At 35.7% G+C, this 24,245-nt stretch overlaps 1 protein-coding gene across 5 annotated transcripts; it reads right to left on the bottom strand.

The window, feature by feature from the left end:
• Positions 1 to 1,108: 1,108 nt before the first annotated feature.
• LOC116708053 (gastrula zinc finger protein XlCGF57.1-like) lies at positions 1,109 to 23,347 on the bottom strand. 5 transcript variants are annotated; one of them, XM_032545817.1, is made up of 4 exons: positions 8,851 to 9,582; positions 8,666 to 8,760; positions 8,166 to 8,306; positions 1,109 to 3,943 (listed from the first exon to the last, which is right to left on the bottom strand). In XM_032545817.1, exons 3-4 carry the CDS (start codon positions 8,227 to 8,229, stop codon positions 2,436 to 2,438), a joined length of 1,572 nt encoding a protein of 523 aa, XP_032401708.1. In that variant the 5' UTR covers positions 8,230 to 8,306; positions 8,666 to 8,760; positions 8,851 to 9,582; the 3' UTR covers positions 1,109 to 2,435. The 5 variants fall into 5 exon arrangements, 3 of the variants coding, with proteins under 3 accessions (XP_032401708.1, XP_032401709.1, XP_032401710.1); XR_004336596.1 differs by lacking the exon at positions 1,109 to 3,943 and adding an exon at positions 4,742 to 5,701; XM_032545818.1 differs by lacking the exons at positions 8,166 to 8,306; positions 8,666 to 8,760; positions 8,851 to 9,582 and adding exons at positions 22,748 to 22,888; positions 23,183 to 23,298.
• Between the last annotated feature and the right edge of the window lie 898 nt (positions 23,348 to 24,245).

The raw sequence follows: 24,245 nt of genomic DNA, 5'->3' as shown, positions 1-24,245 counted from the left end.
ACTTAGTGTAGACTTCGGACCATATATGCATCCATTGGCAGCAGCAAGGCAGTTCAGAGTGGTTTACATCATAGTCATCAATTAAACACTATATTTTGTCAAAATGTCATTAAAGCCATTTTGCAAACAAGAATCAAATATGTTGATCAGTGTTTCAGTTACGACTAATATTGCATTATTTTTGCCTTGATAATCTTAGTCATTAATTCAGGTCATTTTAATATTTGGTGGAGGTAAAACTTAACATCCCCTGAACATTAAACAGCACTGCATTTTGATGCCCAGCTGCAAACTTCTCCAAACAGTAATGACAACGTTCAGGGGATGTTACCTGAATGCTTAATGTTAGCTGTATAGGTCACCTCTTAAAGTAGTGGCCCAATTCATTGATTGCCAAAAGATAATTAAGGCAAAAAATATATATTTAGACAATTCTTTTAGGGAGGTGGCAATGTTTTATTTCAATGACAGAGTACTACTGAATAGAACACCAAGAATTTAATATGAAGGTTTTTTTCCCCAACAAAAATAACATATTCTTACAAATGAGTTAATTTTTTTACTTTTGATACGTAATACTATAAAATAAAATATAGCAAACACTAATTTTACTTTATTGAACAAAGAAAATTTATGCTCACAGTCGAAGTCATACCAACAGATTGGATGTTTGGTTTATGTATGCAAACTTTTCTAATGAAAAGAATCTACATGACCAGGGCCTGTATTCTCAAATCCTAAATCTACAAGTCGCTCACAGACATTTGATCCTCATCCCGGCCGCTTCACACTCGGCTGCGAACCGCTCCAGCGAGAGCTGTGATGTCAGAGTCTGGTCCGCATTGCCGGCAGCAAGTCGGGCTCGTTTCCGGTGAGAGTTGGACTCCGCCAGGGCTGCCCTTCGTCACCGATTCTGTTCATTACTTTCATGGACAGAATTTATAGGAGCAGTCAAGGTGTTGAGGGGATCCGTTTTGGTGGCCTTAGGATCGCATCTCTGCTTTTTGCGGATGATGTGGTCCTGTTGGCTTCATAACGATGACGCTAACAGGACCACATCAGACTAGAGTTTTACGTTCCCAAGAACAATAAACCCATAGAAGTAAACTTGCATTTAGTCATTTTACTTTATTGAAAATATATAACAGGCAAATTCGTCAATTAATAAAGCAGTTAACATGATTAGAGAACATATGTAGCACAGCCGTATCTACAGGAATAACGAAAATGCAGTAAAGAAAATAATTATGATTCATTAGTATTAACTCAGTGAGAAATCACATTTCACAGCAATACAACAGAAAATGCCTAGTGTATTCTATAATATGCTTATAAAAATCAAATCAAACCGTGACTGGAAGAGAAACATCCGAAAAAACAAAAATCATCTTTAATAGCACAGAAATTCTCCACAATAAGCTCTGCAACAATACCATTTTAAATTCGTTTCCACTCTCATTAGCGTCTTATAGACTTCAACACTCACAGCTGAATAACTATCTTTTTATTTAAAGTCTTCCATTTAAAATATAATTTGTCCTTATTTCCTGTCCCTAAAATATCACAACTAGAATGTTTATCTTTAGTGGATTCTCATGTGTGTGTTTAAATGTGATTTTCTGATACATCTGTATTGGCAAAGATCACAACCGAAAGGTTTCTCTGCTGTGTGGGTTCTCAAGTGTACATTTAAATTTGATTTTACACTACACCTGTATTCACAAAGATCACAACAGAAAGGTTTCTCCCCTGTGTGGTTTCTCATATGTTCATTTAAACTTGTTTTTGCCCCACATCTATATCCACAAAGATGACAACTTAAAGGTTTCTCTCCTGTGTGGGTTCTCATGTGTCAGTTTAAATTTAATTTTACGCTACATCTGTATTCACAGAGTTCACAACTGAAAGGTTTCTCTCCTGTGTAAATTTAAATATGATTTCTGGCTTCATCGATATCCACATAGTTCACAACTGAAAGGTTTATCCTGTGTGGATTTTCATGTGTGCATTTAAATGTGATTTTCTGATACACCTCTAACCTCAAAGATCACAACCAAAAGGCTTTTCTCCTGTGTGGATTTTCATGTGCTGGTTCAAGTGACCTTTCAGACAAAATCTTTGTAAACAAACATCACAACTAAAAGGTTTATCCCGTGTGGATTCTCATGTGTTTGTTTAAACTTGATTTATTGCTGCATCTGTAGCCACAAAGATCACAACTGAAAGGTTTCTGTCCTGTATGGATTTTAATGTTTATTCAAATTACCTTTTATACTAAATCTTTGCAAACAAATATCACAAATGAAAGATTTCTCTCCTGTGTGGATTCTCATGTGTACATTTAAACCTGATTTTACGCTACATTTGTAACCACAAAGATCACAACTGAAAGGTTTCTCTCCTGTGTGGGTTCTCGTGTTGTTTTAAACTTAATTTTACACGAAAGGTTTCTCTCCTGTGTGGATTCTCATGTGTATATTTAAATGTGATTTTCTGCGACTTCGGTGTCCACAAAGATCACAACTGAATGGTTTATCCCCTGTGTGGATTCTCATGTGTTGGTTTAAACTTGATTTTCTGCTACATCTGTATCCACAACAGTCACAATTGAAAGGTTTATTTCCTGTGTGGGTACTCATGTGTGCAGTTAAACTAGACTTTACGCTACATCTGTATCCACAAAACTCACAACTGAAAGGTTTATCTCCTGTGTGGGTTCTCATGTGTATAATTAAACTAGACTTTATATTACATCTGTATCCACAAAAATCACAACTGAAAGGTTTATGTCCTGTGTGAATTCTCATGTGAGCCTTCAGGGTTGTTGTTGTGCTACATTTGTATGCACAACGATCACAACTGAAAGGTTTTTCTCCTGTGTGGATTCTCATGTGTTCATTTAAATTTGATTTTTTGCGACTTCGGTGTCCACAAAGATCACAACTGAAAGGTTTCTCTCCCTTGTGTATTCTCAAGTGTATATTTAAGCTTGATTTTCGGCTACATCTGTATCCACAAAGACCACAACTGAAAGGTTTCTCTCCTTTGTGGATTCTCATGTGTATATTTAAGCTTGATTTTAGGCTACATCTATATGCACAAAGATCACAACTGAAAGGTTTATCTCCTGTGTGGATTCTCATGTGCAAGCTCAAGGCACCTTTCTGACTAAATCTTCGCAAACAAACATCACAACTGAAAGGTTTATCTCCTGTGTGGGTTTTCATGTGTTCCTTTAAACTTGATTTTCTGCCAAATCGGAATCCACAACAACCACAGCTAAATGGTTTCTCCCCTGTGTGGGTTTTAATGTGCACATTTAAACTTGATTTTATGCTACACCTGTATCCACAAAGATGACAACTGAAAGGTTTCTCTCCTGTGTGGATTCTCATGTGTTGGCTTAAATTTGATTTCATGCTACATCTGTATCCACAAAGATCACAACTGAAAGGTCTCTCTCCTGTGTGGATTCTCATGTGTTGGTTTAAACTTGATTTTATGCTACACCTGTATCCACACAGATGACAACTGAAAGGTTTCTCTCCTGTGTGGATTCTCATGTGTCTGTCTAAGTTTCTTCTTTCGTTAAATGTGTGTCCACACAATTTACAGAGATGTTTATGTCCTGCTAGGGTTCTCGCATGTCTTTTTGATGATAGATTTTTTTTACATGTTTTACCATTGTCATCACAGCTAATCTTCAGTTCAACCTGAACTTTCCTCATTGAGTCTAGCGTTTTCTTCTTGAGTTCTGCTGCTTCACAGTGATCTACTGGTAACTCTCTGTCTTGTATGTGGTGCTGATGAAGGTGTGAGGACAGGAGAAACTCTTCATCATCCTCATTCATGGTTGGTGAGAGAGACTCTGGACCTTGTATGTCAAAACCTGGTCCATGTTCTTCAGGAGCATCTTCTTTAAGCAGCAACATCTGCTGAGCATCTGCAGGAACCATTGAGGCAAATTATGTATATTATAAACCACTGCAGCCTAATATTCACATCAACATTACTTGTGTTAAAAACCAACATACGTAAATGTTTGACTTTAGGTTGAACTGCGATGTTGTTCGTTTTTAGGCAACACCACCATCCCTAAATCCATATTTTAAGCCTGTTTCTGATAGCATCTCTTCACCAGTAACAGTGATACCAAAGACGAGTTTATAATTGAAGCACTGAACTGAGAGTGCGAACCAATCGCACAGTTCACACCTCCTTGCAACAGCTTCACCTGTAGCAGCATTTATATGAACCCTCTATGTGCCTCATTGTTGGTCAATACTGCACCACGGTAGGTGTTGGGTATGAAAGTCACACCACTTGTTTGGCTTGCGCAAGTTTAATGTAAAACCCAAATGGGTCTGTCACGATAACTAATTTTGCTGGGCAATTAATTGTCCCAGAAATTTTTGCAATAAACCAGGGCGTCAAAATAGTTTTTATATCAAAATTATGAATGTCCTCAAAAGGTTCGTTGTGGTAAAATATGTTGATAAAATCCATTAACAAACCTCTAAGATTTAATGAATAATCCTGCCCATTATTTCACAATGATGTAGTTTAGCAGTTTTGTGGCCACTGAAAAAAATAAAAGGAATTCTGGCTTTAATCTTCTGAGATCTTCTATTTTCCTCAGAATTTTGACTTTTGATATTAGAATATTAAAGTAAGAATAATTATGATAAATTCTGGAAAAAAAATTCAAAATTTTGAGAAAAAAGTTATAACCATACAAAAACAAATTCAGAATTTCTTTAATGTGGGCCATGGGCCTTTTATTTGACATGTACAATAAATGATAACCTTTTTTGAAAAGCATAACATTTTTTGAATAGCATAAAAATTAACACTGCAACTGGAAGATATTTTAAACATTAAAATACATAAAATAAACCATAAATAAATAAATAAAATGGATTGTGAAATTTCTGTAAACAAACCTGTCCTTCAGAATATATTCATCACTGGGCCTCAGACAGGGAAAACAAGCAACTTAAGTCTTTTTTTTTTCCATCATTTTGACTGATGGCTTCAAAAAAATGTCCATTATATTCTATTTTTACCCATCAATTTTTAAATTATATTGATATGGGCTATTGAGTTGCTTTTCATTTTCATGCAGCTTAATATCATGTGTGTCACAATCACACATGACAGCAACAAATACAAGGAGCTTCAATTGGGACAGCACACAAAAACAAAAGTAAAGAGTAAATAATACAAATATATTACACCGACTAAAATGATTAATCACTCAATAACTCAATGAAACATCTCAAATGTTTTTCATGTTCTAGGCTTGTCAATCAAGGAAGTGTTTGAGCCAGTAATTAATATGGAGAATGAGGCAATCATTGGTGGTTTAAATGCCTTTACTGGCTAGTAAAACATGACGTTGCACACCATACAAATTACTGAGACTTACTCGATCTTGCCAAATTACTTGGATGTGATTATTTCACCAAACTTCAGGAAAATTATTGAAACGTATATTTTGTGGCATCAACATTTTACACGTGTCGGTGTTATAGTACTTTTTTTTTCTTTGTTAGATTGACAAGAGGGGCAATTGTAAATCCCACAAAATAGTGGATGAGATGTTGGAGATCTCAGCTAGAGTTGTGGAAAAACCGATTCTGGAGGCCATCCGACTCGCCACTGTCACTGGTCTTCAAGGGGACGAGTTTACAGATGTGCCCTTGATCAGACAGAATATAAATATTAGGCAAGTATTTATATTGCCGGGAATATAAATGAAACTTTATGCTAGATAAAAAAATAATCTTTGTCAGTTTCTTGACATGGTGCCACTAAATGATGGGAAGGCAGATAAAATTGCAGAAGTTAACCGCAAGGTGATCACAGTCGAAGTCATACCAACAGATTGGATGTTTGGTTTGGGAACAGATGGTGCTGCTGTGATGACAGGCAAAAACTAAAACCAAGTATAATTTGAGGTATAATTTGAGATTTTAGAAACTAAAATCTATTAAAGGCACCAGAATGGTGGAGTCAAAAAGCTGACAGACTCCTGACCACATCTACTTTCTGTGCAGCCCACCGCCTTGCTCTTGCATGCAAAGATGCCTCAGACAGTGGGCCATTCATAAAGACGTTCCGAGGGCACCTTCAAGACCTGCACATTTTAGAAACGGTACAAATTGCACAGCCGTACTGAAAGCATTGTTCCACTGTTTCAAACAAACTATTCCAAAAAATGGGCTACACAAATTTCCTGATTTTCATTTATCTATGTTTAAGATCAGGGTTCCCCCCAGAAAACTTCCTAAGCCTGGTGGTTGGGGCACCAAGGCGGTCCACCAGAGGCCTACTGTGTTTTTGTATTAAGAGATGTCAAGTAGACACGTAATGTAAAAATATTGGGTAATTATATGTTATGGGAAAACATCGGCAGTGAAACAGTATTTAAACCCACAACTAGTCTTAAAAAGAGCAAATTAAAAAATACAATTAAAATGAACATCAATATTTGCACTTCTGTTTAATCCAAATTAAGTCAGCGGCTCCATCAGGCCCCCAGGGCTTCAGGGGCCCATAAATGCTAATATTTTGTTTGTAAGACTCTATATATCCTACCGCCAACAAAAGTCATTTGATTTTTAAGTTTTATCACCAAGGAGGTTTGACTTTTTCTTTTCTCTGAAGTATCCTAAGAAATGTTCACCTGTATTGAGAACTGGAAGATAAATCTGTTTAGTATTTTCCCCATCATGCATCTAGCTTACGTTGTAAAGGCCACACACACAAAGTTACACTGTCAAGAATTAACAGCAATATTATCAATGCTGCTAAATTTGATTCAATGGTTTCAGCATACATAAATTAAAAGATTTTAAATTGTTTAACATTTATATGTAAGATTTTAAGGAATGTGAGGAAAACTCACAGCATCAGATTGTTACCATAGCAACAATCTGATGCTGTGAGTTTAATCTTCGAGTCTGAGCTCTGTTTGTTCACAAATATAAATTAGTTAAATGCGATTATAACTTATTATATTATTTAGGTTGGCCAATTAAATTACTCCCCCTCTCCCAGATTTCACTAAATCTAGTAGATTTAGTGTTCTGTTAACAAAAAAGGGGCCCTCTAACAAAAGGGGTCCTTTTGTTAAAAACAAAAGGGGTCCCTAAGTCAAATTCTGCTCAAGGCCTCATGCAGCCTTGGACCGGCCCTGCATGATGAGTTAAATCCGCTGTACTGCGCAGAGATGCGCAACAAATGGGAGATTTAATTAAGTCCTACTAATGTGGCTTTAGTAGCTCTTCCATATCGTGTCTGTTGAGTTTTTAACAAGGGGACACAGAAACTATTTTGGTTGGTCCAGTTAATGGGACGAGTTTCTCAGATCTCTGCGTGCCACATTAACTCTGGCTGACTAAGTGGACAAAGCATTTCATATGGTTTGATGAATCATGTAACCGGAAAAATACTAAAAATAACAATAAAGTAATATAAAATCAGCGTGATGCATGACTACGAGGCGAGAGCGAAACACAAACATACTCAACCCACAAGCAATGGAGAAGAGAGATGACTATTTTCAAAAGAATTTGGAACTGCTTGTCAAACAATTTCCCACTTTGGATGAAGGGGCAATACTCAAATAATGGACCAGTTTCAGAGTCCATCTTAGGCAGGGCATTTTTAAGGTAAATCACAGATGGTACATCTCTAAGAAATTTCTTACAAAAGTTCTTCTTAGAGGAATTCTTTGTAATGGTTTTTAAGAGCAGAGCTCTGTTCTTTACGTTGTTTTGATTGAATGCAGACTTCCCAGACAAAAGCCTGACTACAACCATCATTTGAATACTTTGTTCAAACTGGGTGGGAATCAGAAAGATAACAGACTTCAACCCTAAATGAGAAGAGCCATGTAGAAAAAGAAAGCCAAAGACCTGAACATAATCTTCATCAGCTTTAGGAACCAGAGCTCCACTGAACCAAGAGCAGCAGAAAAGTTGAATATTTCAATGATGAATCAAATTGGATACGTCATTTGCTTTGGAATTCAGTCACTATTCCATCAGATAGAAAGCTAATCTGCTAACACAGACACAAACAGTTTCTCAACTTTCTTTTAAGAAGATAAACCTCAGAAAGCTGCTCCAGAACCATTACTGATAAGAAAACATACAAACCTAATCTATGCAGCAGCACTATGGGGTTGAAATCAGCACCCAGCGTTTTGCCTCGATGCTCCATTTCTTCTAATGGAGACCGCGCCTCTTCACAACCAGAGTGATGGGTGAACTGGTGGCAAGATCAACTTGTGGGCCCAGCTGGGAGAAGCAGGAACCACAAAATGAACAATGTTAAAAAGCTACAAATCATTGTAAAATACAATATTATTCTTTAACTCATCTATTAGGATGTTTTGTAGTTCCCAGTTATCCTCACAAGACAATAGCTGGGGTTGATGAAATTTGAAAGTTTACAGAATAAGAAAAACTAATAATTAAAACTGAAAAAGTACTAAAAAAAAAATGAGGTAAAACAACAGAAACATGGCAGTGGCCTTTTACTGTACAAACAATATACACAGAGATAAATTACACAAAAGCAGTCATTTAAAGCGTGTGGAAGAACTACATGCATCATTTAGTCAATGTTTTAATTCCACACCAATATTTCAGCTCACCAGGACAATGGAGTTCACAGATGATCCCACAACGAATCCTCAAAAGGAAATGGCCACTCTGCGCCTCACGCTCAACTCTTCTTCACCATCCGTTTCTGAAATACACCATCCTGTTAAAATACTGCCTGCTCCACACTTCACTGCGAGGGTAAAAACATATTTCAACAAACTATGAGAATATTTACCGTTTTCTGAACCGAATTATCACCTAATCATGAAAACCAGGCCGCGTTGTCCCCCCGCATGACCCAAGATGGAGAAACAGAAAATCCTGTGACGCAGTTTCTTCTTCTTCTTCTTCTTCTTCTTTTTTGTTTTATGGCGGTTGGCAAACAACTGTCAGGTGCATTACCGCCACCTTCTGGACTGGAGTATGAACCAGATGCCTAAACCCTATAATCTCCCTATTAGACCTGTTTTTCTAAGAAACCTAAATACGGAATTAAAAACCACATCTCCAGAAGATTTTTGTAGCAGATCTCTAATATTTAATTTAACTTTATTCCTATTTAACTCTTCTACTAATTCCTCTCTTTCTAGATTATATTTATTACATTCCATAAAAATATGTACAACTGTTTCCAACTTTCCACAAAAATTACATAACCCCGTACTATGTTTATTTATTATTTTCAAAGTACTATTTAGCCCTACATGTCCAAATCTTAACCTAGATATAATATCTTCCTCTTGTTTATTCCTATTTTCCTTTCTACACTCCCCCACTTTTTTTTGAATACTATAATAAAACCTTGCCTTCTTTTCACCCTCCCATTGTTCCTGCCACTTCTTCTTGTAATATATTTTACTTATACTCTTTATCTCACTTTTACTATACTTAACTTTCAATTCAATTTCACTTCTCTTACTCGCACTCTTTGCAAATGTATCTGCTAATTCGTTTCCAATTATTCCAATATGCGCCGGGACGCAGTTTCTTTCTTCCTCTTGCGGTTTTTGCGGTTAGGCCAAAAAAAAAAAAAAAAAAAAAAAAAAAAAAAAAAAAAAAAAAAAAAAAAAAAAAAAAAAAAAAAAAAAAAAAAACTTTCCGGTATGCATTGCTGCCACCTACTGGTGAGGAGTGTAGGTAAAAATGGCAATTTTATTCAATTTGCAGAGAGAAAACTATATACTTTTAATTAGGACTGTCATAGTGAGATATTGAAACAAATACTGATAACGTTCATTTCTCCAGTTGTTTTGTAAAACGTCTACTCAGTCAAATTTTGCATTCACCTTTCAACTTTTTCATATTATCAAACAATAACTCTTTTTTTTCCTCAGACCACTAGATTAAGTATATTATTAGGCTTTCACTCACATACAAGTATTACAAATGTCTATATATTGTATGGATTTTTCCATTAGGATGAATTTAATTTCTCAAATAGTGACCTGTACTTGTTTGGTACTGGTCTTGTTTGGTCTAATCCAAGTTTAGATCCCTAAAAATCTACAAACTAGAGTTTTACATTCTGAAGAACAATAAACCCATGAAAGTAAACTTGCATGTGGTCATTTTACCTTATTGAAAATATACAACAGGCAGACTTGTCATCTAATAAAGCAGTTAACATGATTAGAGAACATTTGTAGCAGAGCTGCATCTGCAGCAATAACAAAAATGCAGTAAAGAAAATAAATCTGATTTGTTAGTATTAACTCAGTAAGAAATCACTAAATTACCAGAACAGAATATACCTAGTATATTCAATAAAATGTTTATAGAAATCAAATCAAACCATTAGTGGAAGAGAAGCATCCGATAAACAAGATATCTTTAATAGCACAGAAATTATCCACAATAAATTCTGCAGTTTCCATTGTCATAAGTGTTTCATAGACTTCAACACTCAAACCTGAATAGCTTTATCTTTTTCTTTAGTCTTCCATTTAAATATAGGATTTGTCCTCATTTCCTGTCCCTAAAATATCACACCTAGATGTTTATCTTTAGTGGATTCTCATGTGTGTGTTTAAATTTGATTTCTGGCTACAAAGTTCACAACTGAAAGGTTTTCTCCTGTGTGGATTCTCAAACTTGATTTTACACTACACCTGTATCCATAAAGAATCCTGTGTGGATTCTCATATGTGTGTCTAAGTTTCTTCTGTTGCTAAATGTGTGTCCACACAATTTACAGAGATGTTTATGTAATGCTAGGGTTCTTTCATTATTTTTTTAAAGGTTTTATTGGGCTCTAGCGGCCCTTATTTCATAGTTAATTAACAGGAAAGAGAGTCAATTAGGAGGGGGATGACATGCGGCAAAGGTCGCCAGGCCGGGAACCGAACCTGTGACAGCCACGTCGAGGACTAAGGCCTCCTTACGTGGGTTGTGTTTAACCCCTGCGCCACCACAACACATCCCCTTGCATGACTTTTTGATGTTGGATTTTTTTTAAACATGTTTTACTATTGTCATCACAGATAAACTTCATTTCAACCTGAACTTTCTTCATTGAGGCTAGGGTTTTCTTTGAAGTAAAGAGCTGCATTTTATCTGAGTTTGGAGAACCTTTAGTTGAGTGGCTCACCTTGCTGTTTCCCCTGTATTTACTTTTTAGTCTGCAATCTGGCAAGTTTTCAAGTTGACAGAAAACATTATTTACATCAGCTTTATCCTCTTCATCATCATTTAGGCAATTACCAAACATGTTGATCAATGTTTAACTTACTTCTAGTATAATTTTTGCCTTGATAGTCTTTAAAGTCACTAATACAGGTAATTTTTACATTTTCACATTCAGCACATCTGCTGAACATTTAATAAGTGTTTTATTTCGACATACAGCGAATGCTAGCTGCAAACTTTACCAAATATTGATGGGAACTTTCAAGGGGCGTTGCTTTAACGTTATATGCTGGCTGCCTATAGTCAGCTCCTACAATAATGGCCAAAGTAATTTTTCACCAAAAGATGATTCAGGCAAACAAAAAAAAAAAAGACATCCTAAAAAAAGCTATTTTTTTAAGGAAGGTGACGATATTTTACTTTGATGACAAAGTACAATTGAATTGGCCAGTATGCAGTTAATAGTCAACATGACTATGACCTGGATTCTCAAAACTTTTTCCCCACAAAAATAACACTTAAAAATTTGACATGTTTTCTTTATTATTGTTGATACATAATGAAGATGTAAAAGCAAAATATAGCATACAGTCATTTTACTTTATTGAATAATAAAAATTTAGGGCATGCAAACTTATCTTATAAGAAGAGTCTACATGACTATGACCTGCATTCTCAAATCCTAAAAGTAGAAGTAGCTCACAGTTACAACATTTTAGAAAAATTCTTAGAATTTCTTCCCAAAGCGCCTCTTATGAGCGGCTTAAGAGAGTACCTAATGCTACAAAAGATGATAAATGGGTTAAGCAGAGAAAATAGCAGAAAGACTGACAACACTGCATATTGATGCTGTGTAGTAATAAATCAAATTTTGCACAATTTCATTAAGACATTTTTCTTAGTCCAGTCTGGACTGCATTAATCAATTTCCATAGATTTTATGAGGTGCATTTGCATTGGGGTCTTGAATCTTTGTTTCAGAAAGATTCAAGGCGTAAAAGCTACCAGACCACTCTACATATAAGGCAGTAATTTGTATGAATGGATATAAGTTTATTTTTGCAAACATTTGGTTCACACTCCCTATCAGTCAGGGTGGAAAGGAGTGTTTACACCACTAAACAAGAAGTAGAAGAACCACCACCAATAATCCCTAGAAAACACTACGCTAGCAAAGGGATCAAATACACTGTTGACTCCTCACTCAGAGTTTCTCTCTCAGCAGCTGACTGCACCACTTAACCCAAGACTCCTTGGTAAGACTAGAATTTGAAAATGCAGGCTCTGAGAACACATTTGTAACACAGAAAACCCATCATTTTAATCCACACTCCTAAATTCTAAATATCCACTTAGCAAGAAAACATTAAAATGTTATGTATTCAAATAAAGAAACATATAGAGCAGGGATCTTCAACTCAAGTCCTCCAGGGAGAATGTTCTGCAACTTTTAGATGTGTCCAACAAACCTAAATTAAATGGATCTAATACCTCCTCAGTGCAGTCAAGTTTTCCTGAGTTTTGAAAGCAAACTTATTTGGCTTTGACATAGAAACCCATCTAAAAGTTGCACAACATTTGCCCTTGAGGAATTGAGTTCAATACCCTTGCTATATTGTATTCTATAAAATACTTGCAGGTAAAAAATAAAAAAGAAACCCAAAATTAAACAGTCCTCAACGATCCAGTATTCCTGCATACTTTAGTTCTTTCCTTGGTTCAACACATGTGAACCATATGATGGCTTACTGGCAAGTCTCTGCTGAATATTAACTTGCTGAGGATTGAGTAACTACCACCAGGCAGTGAATTAAAACAGGTAGGATACTGGCTCTTAAGGACCAACTTTGGACACCCCCGCCCTAAGTTAAAGAGAAATATACAAATAAAACTGTTTTTCATGAACACAAAAATATCCAACAGAAACCTCTGCAGTAGCACCTTTAATTCCACTCGGAGTCCTCAGTAGTTGCCAAAAAACTTGCAGTTGGACACATTCTCCAAGAGTTTTTTTATTTCTACCTTCCTCCTATATTTTCAAATGTTTTTTTAATAAATCCCCTTTCGTCAAGCATTACAAAAAAGTATTTCCTGTGTGGATTCTCAGGGGTGTGTTTAAATGTAATTTCTGTCTAGGCAAGAATCCACAAAGATCTCAAATGAAAGGCTTTTCTCCAGTGTGGATTTTCATGTGCCGATTCAAGTGACCCTTCTGACTAAATCTTTGTAAACAAACATCACAGCTAAAAGGTTTATACCCTGTGTGGATTCTCGTGTGCTTTTTTAAACTTGCTTTTACGCTACATCTGTATCCACAAAGATGACAACTGAAAGGTTTTTCTCCCGTGTGGATTCTCATGTGTACATTTAAATTTGATTTTACGCTACATCTGTATCCACAAAGATCACAACTGAAAGGTTTCTCTCTTGTGTGGATTTTCATGTGCTGGTTCAAGCGACCTTTCTGACTAAATCTTTGTAAACAAACATCACAACTGAAAGGTTTATCCCTTGTGTAAACTCTCATGTGTTTGTTTAAACTTGATTTATCTCTGCATCTGTATCCACAAACATCACAACTAAAAGGTTTATCTCCTGTGTGGATTCTCATGTGTACATTTAAACTTGCTTTTACGCTACACTTGTATCCACAGAGATCACAACTGAAAGGTTTCTCTCCTGTGTGGATTCTCATGTGTACATTTAAATTTGATTTTACACTACACGTGTATCCACAAAGATCACAACTGAACGGTTTCTTTCCTGTGTGGGATCTGATGTGTGTGTCTAAGTTTCTTCTGTCGTTAAATGTGTGTCCACACAATTTACAGAGATGTTCATGTCCTGCTAGGGTTCTCGCATCTCTTTTTGATGTTGGATTTCTATTACATATTTTACCATTGTCATCACAGCTAATCTTCATTTCAACCTCAACTTTCCTTATTGAGTCTAGAGTTTTCTTTGAAGTAAAGAATGTCATTTTATCCTCAGAGATTGGAGAACCTTTAGCTGAATGGCTCACCTTGCTGTCATTTCCCCCGTCTTTACTTTTTGGCCTGTAATTTGGCAATTGTTCAAGTTGACAGAAAACATTATTTACAGCAGCTTCACCCATCTCTTCATCCTCCTCCTCAATGAGTTCAGTCTCTGATGAGTTGGAATAATCTTCATGATCTTGATTCTTGATGGGTTCTACTGCTTCATAGTGAACTTCTGGTAACTCTCTGTCTTGTATGTGGTACTGATGAAGGTGAGACGACAGGAGAAACACTTCATCATCCTCAGTCATGGTTGGTGGGAGAGACTCTGAACCTTGTATGTCAAGACCATATTCTTCAGGAGCATCTTCTTTAAGCAGCAACGTCTGCTGAGCATCTGCAGGAACCATTGAAGCAAATTATGTACATTTTAAACCACTGCAGCTTTACACTCACATGAATATTACTGGAATTAAAAACCAACATACATAAATTTTTGACTTTAGGTTGAACTGCGATGTTGTTCGCTCTTAAGTAACATCTCAACATCGCTCTGAGAGTGATGCCTGTTAAAGTCTGTATTTTTACTAAAACTTGATGGGTTGGCGATCGGCCACCCTGGGGCCATCTACCACCAGACATAGTCTCTTTTGTGGTGGAGATCCTTAATGAGATCAATTAACTTTTGATTACTCATTAATTGATAACTTGCATCTATAGTTTAAAGCCAAAGAAATGATAGCTGAGGTATTTAAATGGGGTGTTTTTGTTGCTAGTTTGCACTTTTTTGTTTACAATCCTGTTGCCAAAACATGTTACTTTGTATCTTGAATTGATGGATGTTATCATTGTGTTCATAAATTTAAAAATAAACTTGTCTCTTTTGAAAAATGGGTCTACTTCTGTTTTATACACATTACACAGACTTTAACAAAATGAATACCAGAACAAATACAACAAATCACTTTGTTGTGATGACATGAAGGTGACATTTCCCTTAAAACATGTTTGTCCTTTTAAAATAATTTTTAGTATTTCAGGATCATTACAAAGCCCGCTGCTGTTTACTGTAATTTGCTTAATTTAAGAACTAGAGAGAGTTTCTTAAGAGCAGTGCTCTTTAAGTTCATTAAGCTATTGTGATTGAATGCAGACTTCCCAGACCAAAGTGTCACTATACCCAGTTTCAGAGCTGATCAGGAAGAGAGTAAACAGTTTTTTTTTTTCAAACTGGGTGAAAATCAAAAGATAACAGACTTCATCCCTAAATGAGGAGAGCCATGTAGAAAAAGAAAGCCAAAAACCTGAACATAATCTTCAATGGCTTTAGGAAACAGAGCTCCACTGAACCAGGAGCAGCAGAAAAGTTGAATATTTCAATGATGAATCAAATTGGATAAGTTCATTTGCTTTGGGATTCAGTCACTATTCCATCAGATAGAACGCTAATCTGCTAACACAGACACAAACAGTTTCTCAACTTTCTTTTAAGAAGATAAACCTCAGAAAGCGGCTCCAGAACCATTACTGATAAGAAAACATACAAACCGAATCTATGCAGCAGAATGTTGGGGTTGAAATCAGCCCCCAGCGTTTTGCCTCGATGCTCCATTTCTTCTAATGGAGACCGCTCCTCTTCACAACCAGAGTGATGGGTGAACTGGTGGCAAGATCAACTTGTGGGAGAGACAGGAACCACAAAAGGAACAATGTTTAAAAGCTACAAATCATTGTAAAAAAACAATATGATTCTGTAACTCATCTATTAGGATGTTTTGTTGGTCCCAGTTATCCTCACAGTACAATAGCTGGGGTTCTTAATGTGCAGTATTGTACTTTTTTTGTTCAACAACAAGAATAGAGACTTCTACTAAACTTTGGTGACCAAAGATGAAATGTTGAAAACTTACAGAATAAGAAAAACTAATAATTAAAACTGAAAAAGTACTAAATAGATGAGATAAAATAACAGAAACATGGCAGTGGCCTTTTACTGTACAAACAATATACACAGAGATAAATTACACAAAAGCAGTCATTTAAAGCGTGTGGAAGAACTACATGCATAATTTAATCAATGTTTTAATTCCACAGCAATATTTCAGCTCACCAGGACAATGGAGTTCACAGATGATCCCACAACTGATCCTCAAAAGGAAATGGCCACTCTGCGCCGCACGCTCAACTCTTCTTCACCATCCGTTTCTGAAATACACCATCCTGTTAAAATACTGCCTGCTCAACACTTCACTGTGAGGGTAAAAACATATTTCAACAAACTATGAGAATATTTATCGTTTTCTGAACAGAATTATCACCTTACCATGAGAACCAGGACGTGTTATCAACTCATAACCAAAAGTGGAGAGACAGGAAATCCTATGACGCAGTTTCTCCTTCCTCTTGCGGTTTTTGCAGGTTGGCAAAAAAAAAAGAGCTTTCCGTTGTGCATTGCCGCCACCTACTGGTGAGGAGTGTAGGTAAAAATGGCAATTTTGTTCAATTTGCAGAGAGAAAACTATATGGGAAATCGTGCAAGATGGCGGCTTGAGCAGACGCTCCTTTTCGACCTGTTGCGCCAAATTCGATCATTTGATTGGAAAACCCTCAACCAAGCGCTACTCAATTTTTTAAATATTTTTTAAACAGAGGGCCAATCCTTTTTTGAAAGAAGAAAAGAAAAATGTTTTCTCAAAATAGAAAAAAGATTTTCTAAAAAAAAACCCAAAACCCAACGGCCACCAAATTCAACAACCTGACGACCGTAGGACACGACTGTACCAGGATGGACGATGACTCGATTGTTGAAGACTTCCCTCCGCTGAATGTTTCGCCAGACGGGACCCCTTCTAAAGAACCAGTCCATAAAAAACTTCTTATTGTACAAGGTGAGGATAAAAGCGGAAATGATTCCGACATCATTACAACTCTGTCCCAGCTGATCAACACCCGCTTTGACATCTTGGAAAAGATGGACAGCAACAACGCTTTAAAAATTGAGGGACTCAAAAAATCGATTGACTTGAAATTTAAATTGAAATTAAAGATGTGAAAAAAAGGGTTTTTCTTCTACTTGTAAGAATAACAGAACTATTTGTGCCCTGTTTCAGCAAGATATTATTTCTATACGTTCATCTGTTTTCTATTGGAAGAATTTTGTCCCTGATTCACCATGGGAAAAGGTGTGGACTCATCATCAGAAACTTTTCATAAACAACAAAATGAAAGATGTCTCTTTTAAATTGTTACATTGAATTTATCCTACTAATCATTACATGATGAGACATATTAAAGCAATAGACCCCAGCTGTAAGTTAAGCAAAGAGCATCCAGAAACAATTATTCTGGAATTGTCGTATCACAAGAAAACTCTTGGAAAGAGTGTAGTAGCTTTATAAATTGTAATATTGATACTAAATGTTCCCTGAGGTATGAGCATATTATTTTTGACTTTCATGGTAGGAATACTAATGCAGACAAAAGACTGGCAATCAATCTAATTATTCTATTTGGCAAATTTCATATTCACAAATGTAAATTTTCATCATCTTCACCTTTTGTTTACAATTTTGGTTAAAGAAATCGAGCTATATTTGTCCACTATTTCCAATAGTATGAACAAAAAAGCTGTAAACACATATGAATGTGATAGATCTCTTAATTTGTCATGTCTATAATATCTTATAGCTATTCTTTTTGGTTTTTCATACCAATGTATTTACTATTGAAAGCTACACCCCTGGCATACTTTATAATATATTGTGTTCTGTTTCTTTGTTTTTCTTTGTAATTGTAAACGAAGATGATCATTAATAAAAAAGAAAAAAATAATTTTAAATTGAAAAAAGAGAGAAAACTATATGCTTTTAATTAGGACTGTCACCGTCAGATATTGAAACAAATACTGATAACATTCATTTCTCGAGTTGTTTTGTAAAACGTCTAGTCAAATTTTGCTTTCACCTTTTCAACTTTTTCAAATGATCAAACAATAACTTTTTTTCCTCAAACCACTGGATTTAATATATTAGGCTTTATCTCACATACATGTATTACAAATGTCCATATATTGTATGTCTTAATTTTTTGAGAAAAATACTTTTTTCATAAATACAATTAGACTTAAAAGTATTCATACACCTTGCGTATATGGTTATTGTCATTCAAAGAAATTCATTTCAAATGACAAAAGGAATTCCTTAAGAATAAAAATCCAATCTACATAATTTTCTGTTTTCAACAGCATTTTAAATGAGGTGTATGTTGTAAAAGCAACATTTTATATTCCTACTTCCGATCAGAAAAAAACGCGATAACATTAAAAGATAACTTTAAATCTAGTACTAATCAAAAGTATGAATAATGTTATGAGCTGTAACTATTTTAGAAATATTTATTTAGGCATAGAATGGTATAATAAAAACACAGTTTAGCCTTTGTTTGGATTGTTTATTTCATAAAATTTTCAAAAAACAGAATTCCTTATGATGCACTGTTGGACTACATTACCAAGAAAGACTAAATTTGGAGCAGAAATAAACTATTTAGAGGCCTTTCAGCTCTTCTAAATGTATGGCTCGATGACAGGATCAGCCATAATGGATAAGCTGCAATTTTGAGATATTTGTGACAAAGAAATGTACTTTACAGGAAGGATCAGAGCAGACTCTACCTGCTGAGGTATTTTGGGGAGCAGGCGACTCTCCTGAAGACCTTCTTTGGTTGTGGCATCAGCTTATCTGCAGTCAAGTGGAAGCGGCTAGCTAAGCTAATTAGGAAGTCCAGCTCTGTGTGACGATGCCACCTCGACCCAGAGCAGGACTCTGACTAAAAGAACATGACTGATAGACAATGTCTCCCATCTCCTGCATGAAGCTGTTGCTCAACTGTGACGCCTATTCAGCAACAGACAGCTGCATCCTAAATACACAATGGAGCGTCGTAGATCAAGGCTATTTCTAAGTAACAGAATACTTAAAATGAGCGTTTTCATAGGAAAAAACTGTCTTTGACTTAAATTACGAAGATATATTTACAGAAATATTATACTTTTTTTTTTTACATTAAATATTACAAAAGTTGACATTAATAAGAATCCAAATTGATGTTTGCAATACCTCTAGAAAGCCGAAAAGAACAGGAGGATTTTCTATTTATTTACTTAAGAGTTGTAACTAACTGCAGTTTGAAATGGATCCAAACAAATTTCTCAATAGCTCATAGAAAGCTAGCTACACATATTCTATCTTAAAGACAAAGTGCAGCTGAATTATTTAAGGGATTTAATATGTAGGGGAATTTTTCCATTAAGATAAATTTAATTTGCAAATAGTGACCTGTACTTGTTTAGTATTGGTCTTGTTTGGTCTAATCCAAGTTTAGATCCTTAAAAATCTGCAGACTAGAGTTTTACATTCTGAAGCACAACAAACCCATAAAGTAAACTTGCATTTAGTCACTTTACTTTATTACAAATATACAACAGGCAGATTTGTCATCTATAATAAAGAAGTTAAAATGATTCGAGAACATCTGTAGCACAGCTATATCTACAGGAATAACAAAAATGCAGTAAAGAAACTAAATCTGACTTATTAATATTAACTCAGTGAGAAATCATATTTCCAACAATATAACATAAAATTTCTAGTGTATTCCATAAAATGCTTATAGAAATCAAATCAAACCATAACTGGAAGAGAAGCATAAAAAAACAAAAGTAATCCTTAATAGCACAGAAATTCTCCACAATAAACCCTGCAATTGATTGATTTAAATCAATTTCCACTCTCTTTAGTGTTTTATAGACTTCAACACTCGCAGCTGAATAACTTTATCTTTTTCTTTAGTCTTCCATCTAAAATACGATTCTCATTTCCTGTCCCTAAAATATCACAACTAGAATGTTTATCTTTAGTGGATTGTCATGTGTCTGTTTAAATTTGCTTTCTGGCTACATCGATATGCACAAAGATCACAACTGAAAGGTTTTTCTCCTGTGTGGCTTCTCATGTGTGAGTTCAAGTGACCTTTCTGACTAAATCTCTGCAAACAAACATCACAACTGAAAGGTTTTTGTCCTGTGTGGGTTCTCATGTGCGAGTTCAAGTGACCTTTCTGACTAAATCTTCGCAAACAAATGTCACAACTGAAAGGTTTATTCCCTGTATGAATTCTCATGTGTACCTTTAAACTTGATTTTATGCTACATCTGTATCCACAAAGACCGCAACTGAAAGGTTTTTCTCCTGTGTGGATTCTCATGTGTAGATTTAAATTTGATTTTACGCTACATCTGTATCCACAAAGACCGCAACTGAAAGGTTTTTCTCCTGTGTGGGTTCTCATGTGTAGATTTAAACTTGATTTTACGCTACAAATGTATCCACAAAGATCACAACTGAAAGGTTTCTCTCCTGTGTGGATTCTCATGTGCAAGCTCAAGTTACCTTTCTGACTAAATCTTTGCAAACAAACATCACAACTGAAAGGTTTATCTCCTGTGTGGATTTTCATGTGCTTATTTAAATTAGCTTTATGACCAAATCTCTGCAAACAAACATCACAACTGAAAGGTTTTTCTCCTGTGTGGGTTTTCATGTGTACATTTAAACTTGATTTTATGCTACACTTGTATTCACAAATGTCACAACTGAAAGGTTTCTCTCCTGTGTGGATTCTCATGTGTGTGTCTAAGTTTCTTCTTTCTTTAAAAGTGTGTCCACACAATTTACAGAGATGTTCATGTCCTGCTAGGGTTCTCGCATGTCTTTTTGAGGTTGGATTTCTATTACATGTTTTCCTGATTTCATCACAGCTAACCTTCATTTCATCCTGAACTTTCCTCATTGAGTCTAGGGATTGTTTTGAAGTAATGAATTTCATTTTATCCTCAGAGTTTGGAGAACCTCTACTTGAATGGCTCACCTTGGTGTCATTTCCCCTGTATTTACATTTCGGCCTGCAATCCCGCAGTTGTTCAAGATGACAGAAAACGTTGTTTACATCATCTTCATCCTCCTCCTCCTCAATGAGTTCAGTCTCTGATGAGTTGGAGTAAGCTCCATGATCTTGATTCTTGACGGGTTCTACTGCTTCACAGTGAACTTCTGGTAACTTTCTGTCTTGTATGTGGTGCTGATGAAGGTGTGAGGACAGGAGAAACTCTTCATCATCCTCATTCATGGTTGGTGGGAGAAACTCTGGACCTGGTATGTCAAAACCCAGACCATGTTCTTCAGGAGCATCTTCTTTAAGTAGCAACATCTGCTGAGCATCTGCAGGAACCATTGAGGCAAATTATGTATATTATAAACCACTGCAGCCTAAATTTCACATCAACATTACTTGTGTTAAAAAACAACGTACATAAATGTTTGACTTTAGGTTGAACTGCGATGTTGTTCGTTTTTAGGCAACATCACCATCCCCAAATCCGTATTTTAAGCCTGTTTCTGATAGCATCTCTTCACCAGTAACAGTGATACCAAAGACGAGTTTATAGTTGAAGCACTGAACTGAGAGCGCGAACCAATCACACAGTTCACAAATGAACCCTTTTTTTGATACAAGTGTTTACTAATAGCATAAAAATTAACACTGTAACTGGAAGACATTTTAAATAATCAAAAAACAAATACAAAGTGCTGCTTGCTTGTTGTAAAATACGTCCTTTTTTATGAGCAGTAACGGTGATAATGAAGGTTTATGGAGTATTCCTGGTAAAAATCGTTGTCGAAGCAGTCTTCTGAGAGCCGCAGGATAAACATCGAACAAGCGGGTGCGACCAAAACTGGTTAGTTGAGCTGAAGTTCAGTGGGGGGCTTTACCAAACCGAATATGGTAAGCATATTCTGTACTTTGCGAAAAACTATTAATATAACACGTTATGATTTATTCTGGGTTAACATTAAAATGTTGCTATAAAATTAAGCATTAGATAATCTTTGTTTTCTTGTTGAAGCTGTTTTTGTGGCGTTGTTAGGTACGTTTTATTGTGTGTGTCGCAATCACATATGACGACAACAAATACAAGGACTTAGGGTCTTCATTGAACCTCCTTGTTCTTAGGAAAATAAAATAAATAAATAAATAATAAAAATAAAAAAATGGTCTAAAATTTTTTTTAAGCCTGTTAGCAAGTATCTCTGTTGCTCTGAGCGTTTCACTGGCGGAGCAGATTTATTCCTAAAAGATAAGTTAATAGAAGATAGGTTTATAGTTTAAAACCGGCAGCGCGCAGACGAATAACACTGCTGAATTAATGGATTTTATCATTGTATTCATGAAATTAAAAATATACTTGTCTCTGTTAAAAATGTCACTGCGGCCTACAGCTGTTTACAGTTATTTGCTTCATTTGGCAACTTCAACTTTCTCAAGAGCAGCACTCTGTTCTTTATGTTGTTTTGATTGCATGCACACTTCCCAGACCAAAGTGCCACTGTTTCCAGTTTCAGAGCTGATCAGGAAGAAAGTCTCACTCAGAAAGCTGCTCCAGAACCATTACTGATAAGAAAACATACAAACCTAATCTATGCAGCAGCACTATGGGGTTGAAATCAGCCCCCAGCGTTTTGCCTCGATGCTCCATTTCTTCTAATGGAGACCGCTCCTCTTCACAACCAGAGTGATGGGTGAACTGGTGGTGAGATCAACTTGTGGGCCCAGCTGAGAGAAGCAGGAACCACAAAATGAACAATGTTAAAAAGCTACAAATCATTGTAAAATACAATCTCATTCTGTAACTTAGCAATAATGATCTTTAGTTGGACCCAGAAAACAGTTATCCTCACAGGACAATAGCTGGGGTTCTTAATGTCCATTGGACAAAAAGAAATACAAGAGATAAAACAACAGAAACATGGCAGTGGCCTTTTACTGTACAAGCAATATACAAAGACATAAATTACACAAAAGCAGTCATTTAAAGCGTGTGGAAGAACTACATGCATAATTTACCACCAGGACAATGGAGTTCACAGATGATCCCACAACTGATCCTCAAAAGGAAATGGCCACTCTGCGCCGCACGCTCAACTCTTCTTCACCATCCGTTTCTGAAATACACCATCCTGTTAAAATACTGCCTGCTCAACACTTCACTGCGAGGGTAAAAACATATTTCAACAAACTATGAGAATATTTATCGTTTTCTTACCAGAAATATAATCTGACCATGAAAACCAAACCGCGTTGTCCCCGTGTGACCCAAGATGGAGAAACAGAAAATCCTGTGACGCAGTTTCTTCTTCCTCTTGAGGTTTTTGCGGTTAGGCCAAAAAAAAAAAAAAAACTTTCCGGTATGCATTGCTGCCACCTACTGGTGAGGAGTGTAGGTAAAAATGGCAATTTTATTCAATTTGCAGAGAGAAAGCTATATACTTTTAATTAGGACTGTCATAGTGAGATATTGAAACAAATACTGATTCATTCAGTCATTTCTCGAGTTGTTTTGTAGAAACTTTTCTCAGTCAAATTTTGCTTTCTCCTTTTCAACTTTTTAAGATTATCAACCAATAACTTTCTTTGTCAAACTGCTGGAATTAGCATATTATTAGGTTTTCTCACACATACAAGTATTACGAATGTCTACAAATGTCTACATATTATATAATATTATTATTATATTATATTATTATTACATTATGTCTTTTATATGTTTTACATTTATGAGGAAAATATTTTTTTCATAAATACAATTAAGCTAAAAAGTATTCATACTCTTTGCATGCTTATGTTTACGTTCTAAATCAGTTTCCACTCTCAACACACACAGCTGAGTATTTTGTCTTTTTGTTTTGATTCTTCTATTTAAAATGTGATTCGTCTGCAAGTCATAGCCCCAAAATATCACAACTAAAATGTTTATCTTTGTGGATTCTCATGTATATGTTTAAATTTGATTTCTGGCTACATCTATACCCACAATGATCACAACTGAAAGGTTTCTCCCCTGTGTGGATGCTCATATGTGTGTTTAAATCACTTTTTGCTAGTGATGTTACGTGATGTGCCGAGGCTTCGA

The sequence above is a fragment of the Xiphophorus hellerii genome, chromosome 18 (assembly GCF_003331165.1).
Source record: "Xiphophorus hellerii strain 12219 chromosome 18, Xiphophorus_hellerii-4.1, whole genome shotgun sequence".
Taxonomy (NCBI): Eukaryota; Metazoa; Chordata; class Actinopteri; order Cyprinodontiformes; family Poeciliidae; genus Xiphophorus; species Xiphophorus hellerii.
This window is presented reverse-complemented; position numbering and strand designations above follow the sequence as displayed.

Excerpts from the sequence above, each read along its gene's own strand:
- LOC116708053 (XM_032545818.1), bottom strand. The coding sequence starts at position 22,811 with ATGGAGCATCGAGGCAAAACGCTGGGGGCTGATTTCAACCCCATAGTG. Across the intron at positions 3,944-22,747 it reads AGTGCTGCTGCATAGATTAG|ATGCTCAGCAGATGTTGCTG; the intron begins GTTTGTATGTTT and ends TGGTTCCTGCAG.